The sequence below is a fragment of the Myotis myotis genome, unplaced genomic scaffold, assembly GCF_014108235.1.
Source record: "Myotis myotis isolate mMyoMyo1 unplaced genomic scaffold, mMyoMyo1.p scaffold_m19_p_23, whole genome shotgun sequence".
NCBI classification, from domain to species: domain Eukaryota; kingdom Metazoa; phylum Chordata; class Mammalia; order Chiroptera; family Vespertilionidae; genus Myotis; species Myotis myotis.
In genome coordinates this window covers 6,223,624-6,237,482 of record NW_023416328.1, presented here as the reverse complement: position 1 = coordinate 6,237,482, position 13,859 = coordinate 6,223,624, and the positions used below count along the sequence as shown (strand labels likewise).

General features: G+C 49.3%; 1 protein-coding gene across 5 annotated transcripts; it reads left to right on the top strand.

Moving 5' to 3' along the window:
• The first annotated feature begins 472 nt into the window (after nucleotides 1-472).
• On the top strand, nucleotides 473-13,657 carry DET1 (DET1 partner of COP1 E3 ubiquitin ligase). 5 transcript variants are annotated; one of them, XM_036355673.1, is made up of 5 exons: nucleotides 473-597; nucleotides 2,364-3,456; nucleotides 6,748-6,935; nucleotides 8,269-8,460; nucleotides 12,103-13,656. In XM_036355673.1, the coding sequence occupies exons 2-5, from the start codon at nucleotides 2,374-2,376 to the stop codon at nucleotides 12,617-12,619; spliced, it is 1,980 nt and encodes a 659-aa protein (XP_036211566.1). In that variant the 5' UTR covers nucleotides 473-597; nucleotides 2,364-2,373; the 3' UTR covers nucleotides 12,620-13,656. The 5 variants fall into 5 exon arrangements, with proteins under 5 accessions (XP_036211566.1, XP_036211570.1, XP_036211569.1 ...); XM_036355677.1 differs by having other exon boundaries at nucleotides 12,132-12,432; XM_036355676.1 differs by lacking the exon at nucleotides 12,103-13,656 and adding an exon at nucleotides 11,440-12,067.
• Nucleotides 13,658-13,859: the final 202 nt, after the last annotated feature.

Sequence of the window (13,859 nt, the reverse complement as noted above, 5' to 3'; positions counted from 1 at the left end):
CCTCAGCTAACGAAACAGTGCATTTAATCAAAAGGTGAAAAATTAATTTTTATTATTTTTAGAAAGAGAGAGAGAGAGAGAGAGAGAGAGAGAGAGACATCGATGTGAGAGAGACACATCAATTGGTTGCCTCCAGCACGTGCCCCGACCACGGCCAGGGGTCAAACCTGCAACCCAGGAATGTGCCCTTGAGCGGGAATCAGACCCGAGACCCTTTGGTGCGTGGGCCGACACCAACCACTTAGCCACACTGGCGTTTATATCTGTTTTTTGCAAAGGTGCCCAGCAGGCGCGGAGACATGGCCATAGGTCCCTGCTAGGAGCTCTGAGTGAATTTTTTCCTTGGCCATCACTGGGCCTCTTTGGCCTCTACCCCCCCCGGACACCAGGGTGCGCTGTAGCGCTTCCCAGTCCCGGCTGGACGGCGCGCTATCCCCACGTGGCTTCTCGCTACCCCGCACTTCCGGTGGATACCGGAAGCGGGGGCCTGAAGTCGCGGAGCCGGGTCCCGAAGCATGGCGGGGGCGGGGCCGGGGGCGGTGCGCGCAGAGCCGGCCGGGGGTCCCTAACCCCGGCCCTCTGAGCCGGGACCCACAGGTGAGGACCTCTCCTTCCCCAGCCCGGCTTCCCAGCCCGTCAAGCCCCCCCCACGAGGCCGCCCGACGGGGAGGCCCTGCGGCCCCCGCCTTCCCTCAGCCGGCCCGCCCCTGGCTTTTCTTTCCGGGGGGCGCCCCCTGGGGTGGGGGGTGTGCCCGCCCCTCGATCCTGGCAGGTGTGGAAGCCGTCACTAGCAGTTGAGGGATGTGTGCACCCGCCCCCGGGGGGAAACTGAGACCAGCCCAGGCAGGAGGAGTGCCGAGGAGCTCAGAGCGAGCCAGTGGTGCGCTCCGGCCGGGCTGGCGTTCGCTCCGTGAACAACCTGCGGGAGGCACGGTGGGGGCCGGCTCCAGGGCTGGGCCCCCGAGAGAGCGGAGGGGGCTTAAGTGGACGCGATTGTTGCCTGCCTGGGGCGTCCAGCAGCAAGCACCGCCGTGCAAGCGAACGCACAGATTCAAACCGGGACCGTCCCTTTGGGAGAGGCAGACACAGATCTAAGGGGAGGCCAGGTGTCGGTCTGTGGTCAGGGAAGGCTTCCTGAGGGTGGTGGCCCGTGAGCTGCAGGGGCCGGAGGAAATACATCCCTAGGCAGAGGGCACAGCCCCAGGCGGAGGGGCCCTGAGTTGGCAAAGGGCTTGAGGCCATGAGGCAGGTCCAGCCTTCAGGGCAGACAGGAGGCTTACGCTGTGTCCAGTACCGTGATGGGCGGACAGAACGCACCGTCTGCATGGACTGCGCAGGCGTGCACGCCGCTCCTACGCCCCAGACTTAAGTCAGGTGCAGAGAGAAAGTTGCAGGCAGGGCATGTGCCACGAAGGGGAGGATATCAGTATGTTACCTACGTGTAGGGCTCTCTGAACTTCTCGACTCTCAGGCTGACATTGGCAAAGCTGTGTTTCTGGGCTCGCGTCTGTTCCGTTGGTACGTTGTTGCCAGTGCCACACCTTTTGATGACCTGAGCTCTGTGATATGTTCTGAAATCAGGAAGCGTGAGTCCTCCACCTTTGTTTTCTTTTAGAAAAAAACTGTTGGCCTTTCGGGCTTCCTTGAGATGACGTGCACTTTAGGATACCTTTTACCGTTTTTGCAAAAAATGCTGTTGGGATTTTGATATGGATTACACTGAGTTTGTCGATTGCATTGGGTAGTATGGACATCTTAAGAGCCCGATACTAAATAAATAAATAAATAAATAAATAAATAAAAGCTTTTAAAATAAATGTACACTGAATGTGACTTTTTAAAAAATATATATATTTTATTGATTTTTTACAGAGAGGAAGGGAGAGGGATAGAGAGTTAGAAACATCGATGAGAGAGAAACATCAATCAGCTGCCTCCTGCACACCCCCTACTGGGGATGTGCCCGCAACCAAGGTACATGCCCTTGACCGGAATCGAACCTGGGACCCTTCAGTCCGCAGGCCAACGCTCTATCCACTGAGCCAAACCAGTCAGGGCTGAATGTGACTCTTACGTTGAACAAATTTCATGCAGATGTAGGTTTTTTTCCCCCTGTTGATTGTTCCCAACAGCTAAGCATGCTTTGAAGGTATTCCAGTTGAATTAGGTCCTCCTCACAAATCTCTTTCTAGACTCAGAAATGTCAGGACCACTTCCTGATGATAATCTGAGAAGGAGAAATGCTGATCCCTCTCATCTTGGGAGCTCCCGGGTGCAGGGTACAAGGAGGGAAAAATCTGTTCGACTTGTATAGGTTTTGGTAACTTCCGTTCGGTTTTCTTCTGCTTGATGTTTCCGTGTAGAGATGTGACAATGGATCATCATGTTTCCACCATCAAACCTCGCCGAATCCAGAACCAAAATGTCATCCACCGCTTGGAGCGCCGGCGCATCAGCTCGGGCAAGGCAGGCACCCACTGGCACCAGGTCCGCGTGTTCCACCAGAACGTCTTCCCCAACTTCACCGTGGTCAACGTGGAAAAGCCGCCCTGTTTCTTGCGTAAATTCTCACCCGACGGGCGCTACTTTATTGCCTTCTCTTCAGACCAGACGTCTCTCGAGATCTATGAGTACCAGGGCTGCCAGGCAGCCGAGGACCTGCTGCAGGGCTACGAGGGGGAGATCCTGTCCAATGGCAATGACCAGCGGTCGGTCAACATCCGCGGGCGGCTCTTCGAACGGTTTTTTGTCCTGCTGCACATCACCAACGTGGCGGCCAACGGGGAGCACCTGAACCGGGAGTGCAGCCTGTTCACCGACGACTGCCGCTGTGTCATCGTGGGCTCGGCTGCCTACCTCCCGGACGAGCCTCACCCCCCTTTCTTTGAGGTCTACCGGAACAGCGAGTCCGTGACCCCCAACCCGCGGTCCCCTCTGGAGGACTACTCCCTCCACATCATTGACCTCCACACCGGCCGCCTGTGTGACACGCGCACCTTCAAGTGTGATAAAGTGGTCCTGTCTCACAACCAAGGGCTGTACTTGTACAAAAACATCCTGGCCATCTTGTCGGTGCAGCAGCAGACCATCCACGTCTTCCAGGTGACGCCCGAAGGCACGTTCATCGACGTGCGGACCATTGGCCGCTTCTGCTATGAGGACGACCTGCTCACCGTCTCCGCCATTTTCCCCGAGGTTCAGCGGGACAGCCAGACGGGCATGGCCAACCCCTTCAGGGACCCCTTCATCAACTCCCTGAAGCACCGGCTGCTCGTCTACTTGTGGCGCCGGGCAGAGCAGGATGGGAGCGCCATGGCCAAGCGGCGCTTCTTCCAGTATTTTGACCAACTGCGGCAGCTGCGCATGTGGAAGATGCAGCTTCTGGATGAGAACCACCTGTTTATCAAGTACACGAGCGAGGACGTGGTCACGCTGCGGGTCACAGACCCGTCACAGGTGCGAGGCGCTCTCCTGCCCGTTACCGCCCCCCCCCGCCCCCCCCTGCCCCCCCCAGTCTCCTTGACAGAATGTGATGGCTTTTCTCTTTGTCTATAGCCAACCTCAGAAATACACGTTCTATGTGATCTTAAATATTTGCTATCCCAGGGCTCAGTCCAACTTAAAACAGCTGTTTTTCTCTGCCCACATGTATTTCTTCAGATAAATGGAAGTTAAAGCTCAAGCCATTGACACGTAGAGCGTCACCTCTGTGATTATTGCCCTCTACCTTCTGCAGAGGTAATTTTTATTTTGTTTTATTTTTAAAAATATTTTTCTTGATTTCAGAGAGGAAGAAAGAGGGATAGAGAGATAGAAACATCAGTGATGAGAGAGAATCAATGATTGGCTGCTTCCTGCACGCCCCCTATTGGGGATCGAGCCTGCAGCCCGCGCCTGTGCCCTGACCGGAATCGAACTATGACCTCTGGTTCATAGGTTGATGCTCAACCCCTGAGCCACGCCGGCCGGACGGCAGAGCGTTTTTAGGACCCTTGAGGCGGAAGCCCGGATGCTGCGAGGTTCAGGTGCGGACTGGACTGCCTGTGGATAAGCCTGCCTCGATTTTGTAAGACTGTCCTTGTTGTCTGACTGTCTTAGTTCTGGCAGCGAGAATGAGCCCACCACACACAGACAGGGAACCCTCGGAAAAATCTACCGCTCTTTCCTGCTTAACTGGTTAATGCCAGTATACTTCTTCACAGTCTTCTTCCAAAGGCAACTGCTAGGCACGTTCATGTCACAGGGTTACGTTTTATGACTTTACCTTGACCTTGCCCATGTGCTGAAAGGTACAGGTTGTAGAGCAGTAAACCATCAAAAGGATCTCAAAGTTTGGATCCCCCAAGTGATTCATCAGGACTCCAGGTCCTGAGGTCTTTTCCAGTTTGAGTGAAAGATGTTGGCAGGGGAGAGAGGCACTCCCATCAAATGGGAGTAAGATGTTGGTAAGAGCACGGAAACCTTTAAGATTCTTGGATTGAAACATCGTGTTGAAATTCAGGGTAATCTTAACATTTCTCTCTCTCTCTCTTTTTGTTAATCTTCTCCCAAGTATATTTTTTCTGTTGATTTTTTTAGAGAGAGTGAGAGGGAGGGAGGAGGGGGAGAGAGAGAAACATCGATGTGAGAGAGACACACCCGTTAGTTGCCTCCTGCACACGCCCCACCCCAGGGCTGGAGGTTGAACCTGCCTCCCAGGTACATGCCCTTGACCGGGAATTGAACCTGCGACCCTACAGTGCACGGGCCGACACTGACCATTGTGCAGGACTGGCCAGAGCAAGGGCATTTCCCTTTAAGAACGCTCCATGTCAGTGTAGACGGAGTAAGAGACCACCGTTCTGTACCTTTGCCCCATGCTCCTGTTTCCAGATTGTCTCCTTAGATGCTAGCTTGCAAATTCTGTACAGAGGGCAAACCTGAGGTTGGTATCGCTCCTTGACCTGCAGCTGATTCTGCCACTAAGAGAGACTGGACAGGACGCTCTCTCCTAAGGCCTGACCAGCCATCTGTGGTGAAATGTTTCCGACGTTTTTCTTCTGAGTCGTAGTTCAGGAATTCTTTAAAAAACGGGGAGTGCTGTGGTTTAGAGATCGTTTTGTTCTGGACTCCTTTCCTTCCGTGTCAGTGATGAAGGCACCCGCAGAGCCATCGTGGGGGAGCATCCAGTTCGTCTTACTGTCCTGGGAGATGGGCGGTGAGACCCCGACTTCTGTAGCCTCCCGTCCCGTGTTTCCCAGTGTCCCGGAGGCAGGTTTAGGAGTTGCTGGTGTAATTCTACGGTCACATGATGATGATGGTAGATCTTGGCGAAGCCCTGATAGGACCGAAGTGTGGTCCCTTCTGCAGAAAGGACACGAGTCCATGTTTGTTTAGGTCTGAGCTATGATTACCTTTTTGTTTTGGAGGGAATACGATGTCTGTAATGGCTGCACTTGAGAGCATCCACTTTTTCTTTGCTAACCATGACCTATTTATTTCTGAAAGCTGTAGCCAGAAACATTACTGGGGCTCTGTGCTTTGCTTCCCAGAGGTTGTAACTTTAAACCCAATCTCTCTGCCCTAGTTGTCTCTTCCGCCTGTTTAATTTGATAGGTTCCAATAAGGTTAATGAGTAAAAAGTGCATCCAAAACAAAGCCTGGCTAATATTAGGGGTATTAGTCTCAGGTTACCCCCCAGCCTCTTTCATTTGCAGCCAAATTTAATTTCCAGGGGTTCACAAAAGTCATGTAACATAAGCTCTGGGAAGGACGAATGACTAGTCAAACAGGTGGGCCAAATGGCACCAGAAATTGTTAATGGAGATTTAAACTTAATCATCGGAGGGGGACTACTAATCTCAGTGTTCTGGAAACGTCTGGAGGCCTATTAGAAGCTTGCGGATGGATGGCCCTGTTACACTCGCTGACAGAAACTGGGTTCCATTGCTTCCCTGGTCGGCCGAGCAGAGCACTGGAGGTTTAAAGGAAGCGGCCCCTCACCCAGGGGTCCTGCAGAAAAAGCGGTAGCTCTGCCCCCATGGCATTTGAGTGCTTGTCAGCTCCCTCCTCTGAGATTCGCTATAAATTGCAAATGTCTCTCTCTACAAATGCCTGGGCTGAAAGAACATTTAGGACAGAAGTGGAAAATCCTCTCTGAGTTTTCATTTGCTCAGCAGCAGTGCCCTGCTTGGTTTCAACTTGCCTGGGCAGCTTTAGGGCAAAACGGACTTAAGGCGGCTCTCTGCGTGCTAGACATAGTAAGAGGAAACGGAAATGCCCCGAAATTGAACTTTCCGCTGGATGTATGTATACAAGAGAACATAATCTGTCAACAGGCAACCCCAGGCCGCAAATCACTTTCTCAGCAGGAAGGAAATTAAATCTGGCATTTTAAGAAAGCATTTTTTTATCTGTCTCAGGGTGGGCTGGGTGCAAGTAGGGAGTAAACACTTGGAAGGAAAAATACTGAATTTGCACAGTTGGAAATGGAAGATGGAAAGCCTTTCCATACCTAGATGCTGGCCAATTCAATCATTTCAGCAGTGCAGATACAGTGGGACATCTGGCCACACGAAGCCTTGACTAGGAAAGCCCTCCAAGGCCCCCCCACTTTTCCCAGAAACACGGGGAGCCATGCCGGAGCCGTGGTGCTGGAGCGGGGGCGGTTCATGTTTCCCCGGGGTAGCCTGACTTCTCAGCCAAGTGATGTTGGCCAGGCATGGCGTTACACTCAGCCGTCCCTTAGCGCTCTCTGTTCCCCTGCAGGCGTCTTTCTTTGTGGTGTACAATATGGTGACAACAGAGGTGATCGCGGTGTTTGAGAACACGTCCGACGAGCTCCTGGAGCTCTTTGAGAACTTCTGTGACCTCTTCCGGAACGCTACCCTGCACAGCGAAGTCCAGTTTCCCTGCTCAGCGTCCAGCAACAATTTTGCAAGGCAGATCCAACGCCGGTAAGCTGTTCCACCGCGCTTAACAGGCCTAGTTTTTCTTAAATTTTCTTAATTTGTTGCTGTGACATCAGTAGTCATTTACTTCAGAAAACCATGCGACAATCTTATCCTCCATTCCATATATCTATGTCATCTCCCCTACAGAATTCTCTCCTAATGTAACATTTTGTGTATCATCTTATCATACTTTGCTGCATCAAAATATAATATATATATAAATTAAACTTATTTTTTTTCTTGGGAACACATTGGTCTAAATGCTCAATTTTATAGTCTTCAAAAATCTTTTGGTGGAGGTAAATGAAAATGGATCCATTATCGGTTAGAAGAAATGTTTCAGAGAAAATAAGTTATCAAGGATCATGAGTCATTTAAGAAAATCTTTGTCTTGAAAGGTATAGAGACCAAACTAAAACAAACGGAATAAAGAAACAACATGCGACTGAAATAATTCAAGCCATAAGAACAGGAACATTCCTAGAACAGTGACACTTTAGAAATTTAAAATTTCTTAGATATAGTTGAAGAACTCTCCAAGAAAGTAATGTAAAAAGAGAATAAAAATGGGAGAGAAAAGATGGAAAAGAAGTTAGAGGATTTGCCCAGGCGACCCACTATCTGGCTAATCCCAGAAGGATTAATCAAGAAAGTGAAGGGCATGTCATCATGAAACTTCGAAGCACGGGGGATAAAGAGAAAATTGTAAAAATTTTCAGAAAAAAACATCTCACATATAAAAAAATAAGTCATCAGAATGGCATTGGACAGACCAGTCACAACATTGAAAGCTTGAAGCCATTAAAATCCTGCCCTCAGACTTCTCCAAAAAAATGACTCCTAATTTAGAATTCTAACAATGGAGCAAAGACATTTTCAGACATGCTGTCTCAAATAATTACCCCCCATGCCCCTTTTCTAAGGAAGCATCTGGAAGATGCATTTTACCAATAAACACAAAAGAATGGTGCCGTTTGACAGTGGAGAGCAGCAGAGAGAATTCCAAGGATGACGGGAAAGGGAAGTTCCAGGGTGACAGGCCAGCAGCCAGACACCGAGCACACAGACCGGGCAGTTATATGCATTTTAAACTTTGTTTGTAGAGTCTTTTTTTAAATAATTAACTTTTCTAAAGTAATGTTCCCCATTTCTAATTCCGTTTTCTGCTTCTTGAGAGTATTGGAAGCTAGCCAGGCTTGTGCTATGTGTGAGTTCTGACTTCGGTGAATATCCGGATTTTTATTGACAGAATGAATTGTTTTTAGACATATGTTGGTCATTTAAAAAAAAACGTGTGTCTGCAAACACAGCTTTCATCACTGGTGCTTTCTTTCAGGTTTAAAGACACTATTGTGAACGCCAAGTATGGGGGGCACACCGAGGCCGTGCGCCGGCTGCTGGGCCAGCTCCCCATCAGCGCCCAGTCCTACAGTGGCAGCCCCTACCTCGATCTGTCGCTCTTCAGCTACGATGACAAGTGGGTGTCCGTCATGGAGCGGCCCAAGACGTGTGGCGACCACCCTATCAGGTACAGCGTCTGCAGTTATCAGCTCGTGGTCCAGGGCCGGTCCTGCCCGCTTTCTCTCTCTCTTCTTCTTGGGCATCGTTTTATGTGATTGTGTCCTTCCTACTCGTGGGTTGAATTGGAAGGGGGCAGTTTCTGTGATGTGGTGGGTGCTCTGATCACAGAGGCAGTGGTCTCATAATGAGCAGCTTCTACTCTGCTTCTCACCAAAGCATCCACTTCAGGTACGTGTTTCCTTTCAAAGGTATCCAGGGCAGGAAACCATACTTTTCCATTTAGTAATCGAATACCATTTCATAATGATGTTTATGGCTCAGCTCAAGTGATTGCATCCCCCCAGTTACCTACTGGAAATGATAGCAGGGACAATATGGGGAACAGGAGGTTTTAGAGAAACTCAGCTTCCTCATTTTGGGAGTTTGGGGATGTAGATTTGAAATGTACTTGTAAAAATATTTCAGTATTATTGCTGGAAGGGTGCAACTCGCCTCTGAGAGCCAGTCCCTTCCCTCATAGATGCCCGGTTCACAGACCCACCTGTCTCCACGTCGGGAGCGTGTGTTGCTCTGTGGGCTGTAAAGGGTGCTGGGGGGAGTTGTCACCATCGTCACTGGGGCTATTTCAGGGCAGCTGGTGTGTTCCTGGGGCCCAGAGATGGAGCGTGAGCCTTTTTCACGTAGAAACAGTGCAGTTAGTATTTCATAATTCAGCTTTAATGTGTATAAACTAGGTTTGTATACAATAATTCTGTACAGTTAATCACCCCAGTTGCAGTCCAGTTCCAAAGCCCAGTTGAAATTTTTTTATTATGGAAAAAATTTAAACATATAAAAAATAGAAGCGTATAATAAGCCTCCACGTACCCATCCCCTCACTCAGCAGTTATCAGCTCGTGGTCAGAGTGGTTTCGTCTTCCTGCCACCACCTACTTTCTCCCCTCGCGACTGCCACCCTGGGTGGTTCTGACGTAACCCCCAGGTGTCATAACACTTTCCTCTTAAACATTTCAGTATGAATCGTTAAAAGATAGGGACTTAAAATACAACCTCATTACCATTGTTTCATCTGGAGAAAGTGAGCAAAACTTTATTGACAACCCCAAATATCGAATCAGATTTCACAGTAGCCTGTTGTCTCGGGAGTATTCTTTTTACAGTTTGTTTCTTCCAAATAAGGATCTACACAAGGTGCCTACCTTGCATGTGGCCACTATTTTTTTGTCTTTTTTATTCTGTACATCCTGTTTCCCTCTTATTTTCCTGGCAGCGAAAGTGTTGAGGAAACCAGGTTGCTCATCCGGTAACGTCCCACACATCCTAGATTTTGCCCATTGCATCCCGGGAGTAGTAGTTACCATCTTTCTCATTCCGCCATATTCCCTGTAAACGGATAGTTAGATTTAGAAGCTCAGAGCTCACTTTAAATTATAAGCCCGTTGTGTGTGGGGACTCTGTGGGTGAGGTGAATGTGCTCTCACACACCAAAAGCACGTAGCGGGTCTCATTCGATGTGGTCAGATGGCATGAGCTCCCTTCCTCTCCTTTCTGACCTCCTCGCCTTTCCAATTGGAAAAGTTAACCTCATAGACACACCTGGAAATGCCATTTTCCTGACTGAAGGGTTTTTTCTTGTAGTTCTTATTTACTTATAATTTAAAACGGGAACCGTGAGGACACTAAAAGCCCAGGAAGAGGTAACGCCAGGACACCTTTATTGGGCCTTCCATTCTCGTCTGCCAGCATGCATGTCTACATTGCACAGTGTACTGGGGTCAGCACGATACTTCGTAGTCGGCTTTTATCTTGTAATGGTTCCCATGTTGTTACGTGGTCCTCACAGTTACATGACGCCTGTAATGACGGCCTGTTATTCCATCGGGTAGATGCACCGTACTTCATGTCACCGTTCCCCTGTGACTGAGCGTTTATTCTCTTTCTGCTTTTCCCCGGTAGGGCTACTGCTGTGGCAGCCATCTCTATTCATGCCACTATTTACTTCATTTAAATTCTGAGGTCATAAATTCTTGGAAATGGAATTATTGAGTCAAAGGATAGGAATATGTTTATGTCTATTATATATTTGCTTCCCAAAGGGGGAAATAGAGTTATTTAATTCAGGCTCTTCATTTTCTAGACCTTCCCTCAATTAACCCTCAACCCCGATGATCATCTGTAGTTCTCATTACCACAGGGCACTTTGCATTATGGGTATTTAAGAGCTGGGATGGAGGGAGTATCTTGAGTCTTACTATATTAGATAAAAAATGAAAAACTACTTAGTATTTTGTTTTTGTATGTGAAAAGAAGAGTCTCCAATAGAGTCTATTCTCCGCAAATTTAATAAAAGAATTTATTCTTAAAAATGAAAAATTCAAATATGAGTGTAGATCTGCATTGTCCTCTGTGGTAGCCACTAGCCACACGTGCCTATTGAGCACTTAAAATGTGGCCAGTCCAAGGGGAGGTTTGCTCAAGTGTCAAATGCATATCAAATTTCAAAGGTTTAGTCCAAAAAAGAATGTATAATATCTCATTAATATATTTTATATTGGTGGTAGATTGAAATGATATTTTGGATGTCAATATTGGATTAAATAAAATATATTATTAAACTTAATTTCACCTTAAACATTTTTTAATGTGGCTACCTGAAATTTCAAATTGCATACTAGTACATGGCTCACCTTTCATTTCTAGCCCTCGCCTGGACAGTTTTGGGGTAGATAGCTTTGGGAAAGGGGGAGGCTGTAATTAGGGTTGTAGCTAAGGGCTGTCTTGGGAAAGAGAAGTGACCCATTGGCTTAGGACAACATAGTAAGGTTCGTAATCTCCCTGCCCCTAAAATGAGCGGCCAGATGTGGGTGATTTTGCAGTTGCGATGAGCTGGGGCTGGTGTAAGGGGATTTCCCTGCTGTGCACATTTCATGGTGGTGGTGAGTATCTACACCGTCCTCTCTCTCTCTCTCTCTCTCGTTCTGTTTAGGTTCTATGCTCGGGACTCTGGTCTGCTCAAGTTTGAGATCCAGGCAGGCTTACTGGGCCGCCCCATCAACCACACAGTGCGACGCCTTGTTGCCTTTACGTTCCACCCCTTTGAGCCCTTTGCGATTTCTGTGCAGAGGACTAATGCTGAGTATGTCGTCAACTTCCACATGCGGCACTGCTGCACGTAGGGGCCTCCCCACAGCCAGCCTCTCTGTCTTCCAAGACGTTTCCCTTCCTGTCTCACGGACTAAAGCACACGCTCCAGACGGGCCCGTGGACCTCAGATGGGGAGGGCTGAGGGGGGAGTGCGGGCGGCTCAGCCTGACGGAAGTCTTCATTGTGTAAAAGAAACTACTGATTGTTTTAGAGCCCTCTTGCTTTTTCCCTGTGGGAATGTCCAGCACTAATTAGGTTCAGTTATTTCTGTTTTAATTTGCATTTTATTGCTATGAGGATGAGAGCATTACCCCCTTCGGGCCCCTTCCTTGGCATTATGTCTGCATCCTGTAGCAGGTAACTCATGTTTACTCACGAGAACTGTGTACACCCTTTCTACTTAGCCAACAAGCAGGGCTGTCTTTATAAGAAAACAGAATAAAGCCTTGATATTTTCTTACTGAAATATATCCTGTTTGATGACTGCCTTATGTTCTGATCTCAGCAAATGCTTTTCAAATACCCGGGTTCCAGGAAGGACTGTGAAAGGCGCCAGAGGCCGTGGATCCAGCAGCTGCTCTTGGGAGAAGGAAGTGTGTGTGCCAGCATGGAAGATAGCCATCTGCCAGGATTGTTTCCCTCCCTCGGGTTTTCTCCGGGGAACTGCTACAGCTGCAGGGGCTGGGCGTAATTGCATGTTCTCGCGTGGAAGCATGCGCCCATCTGGGCCGTCTGGCCGTGCAGGTGGGAGAGTGAGCAGCTCTGTGGCCACGGTAGAGACAGACGCTGTTGAGCACGTACTGCAGTCGGGGCAGTGGGAGCTGGCAAGCGCCAGTTGTCCCTCGAGGGATCAGACTGGTTGTTCCTGGACGGTTGAGCCATCACAGCTGCCCTGCAAACACCTGCCGGCGCCAGCCTGTCACATTCTCAGCTGTCTCCTCCAGGGGGCTTGTCAGGCTGTTAGGTTTCATCTTCATAACGTGCCCATTGTTCGTGTCGCGAACTTGCCGGGTGACATCTGAGTGCGACGGTAGCTTTGGAAGGAGCCATGGCTGTAGACAGCTGGCCCTGTACCCTTCCACTGCCACAGCGACTTCCCTGGGGACCTAGGAATGGGAGAGGAGATGCCAAGCCCCATCAAAACATTTTGGGAGATTTTATCATTGTCATTTAGTTAGTACTCAACACAGGATCTGACCACCTGTGTTCACCTGCGAGGAGTCAGGTAGGTGCTGTGGCAAGATGTTGAGGAGAGAAAGAGGCAGATGAAGGGAAAGCTCCAGTACTGTCTGGGACTTCTGGGGCAACATTTCTTTAAGCACACAGCCCCCCATTTCCCCTATCCCGCACCCTACGATCATACTCGGGAAGCCTTAGGGTGAAGCTGACCCTCAGGATGGCAGAATGAAGGGAAGAACCCGGACCACCGATGGCAAGGGTGACAAGCTCACGACCTGGGAGCCCGGCTGCCATCTGGATTTCCAGGTCTGTGAGCAGTACGTTTCCTGCCGTTGAAGGCATGAATCGGGCTTTGCTCCCGGCAGTGAAAGCAATCAGTAGGTGCAGAGAGAAAGGCAGGGCCCCAGAGGAGAATCTTGGTCCTGAGTCCCTGCTGCTCGGCACCGGTTCAGTTCCAGTTGTCAGGAGACCCTGTGCTTGATTCCTGTCCTGGGGTTTCTGTAAGATGCCTGCCTCTCCCACGGTCCCTGCAGCCACACCGGAGCTGGCCTGGAGGTTTCTTGTAGCTAAAAGGACTTAACCTGAAATGGGAGATAAAGCACTCGGCCTATTGAGTACTTGACCCACGTTAAGTTCTCAACTCCTACGTGTTTGCTTGTATTAACGTCGTTTCTAAAGGATTCAAGGCTGCTCAGTCAGTCTGTGTCTTCGCTCCACAAATGTCCAATGGATCTCAAGGATCTTTGGAGAAAAAGATCTTTGAAACAAAAATGTGTTGTTTTTTTTAAAATATTTTTATTGATTTCAGAGAGGAAGGGAGAAGGAGAGAGATAGAAACATCAATGATGAGAGAGAATCATGGATCGGCTGCCCCCTGCACGCCCCCCACTGGGGATTGAGCCCGCAACCCGGGCATGTGCCCTTGATTGGAATCGAACCCGGGACCCTTCAGTCCATAGGCCAGTGCTCTATCCGCTGAACCACACCAGTTAGGGCTGGAACCAAAATGTTTAAGAAAAGCAGTAAGTTTGGGGGCCTATATCTTCCAGATGCAAATTCTTCCCTGAACCCCTCTCTGCTCAA

What these genes read in the sequence shown, in the direction of transcription:
- DET1 (XM_036355674.1), top strand. Translation starts at nt 2,374, where the DNA reads ATGGATCATCATGTTTCCACCATCAAACCTCGCCGAATCCAGAACCAA. An exon ending in GGGTCACAGACCCGTCACAG is followed by an intron (nt 3,457 to 6,747) that starts GTGCGAGGCGCT and finishes GTTCCCCTGCAG; the next exon opens with GCGTCTTTCTTTGTGGTGTA. An exon ending in TGTGGCGACCACCCTATCAG is followed by an intron (nt 8,461 to 12,102) that starts GTACAGCGTCTG and finishes TTCTGATCTCAG; the next exon opens with CAAATGCTTTTCAAATACCC.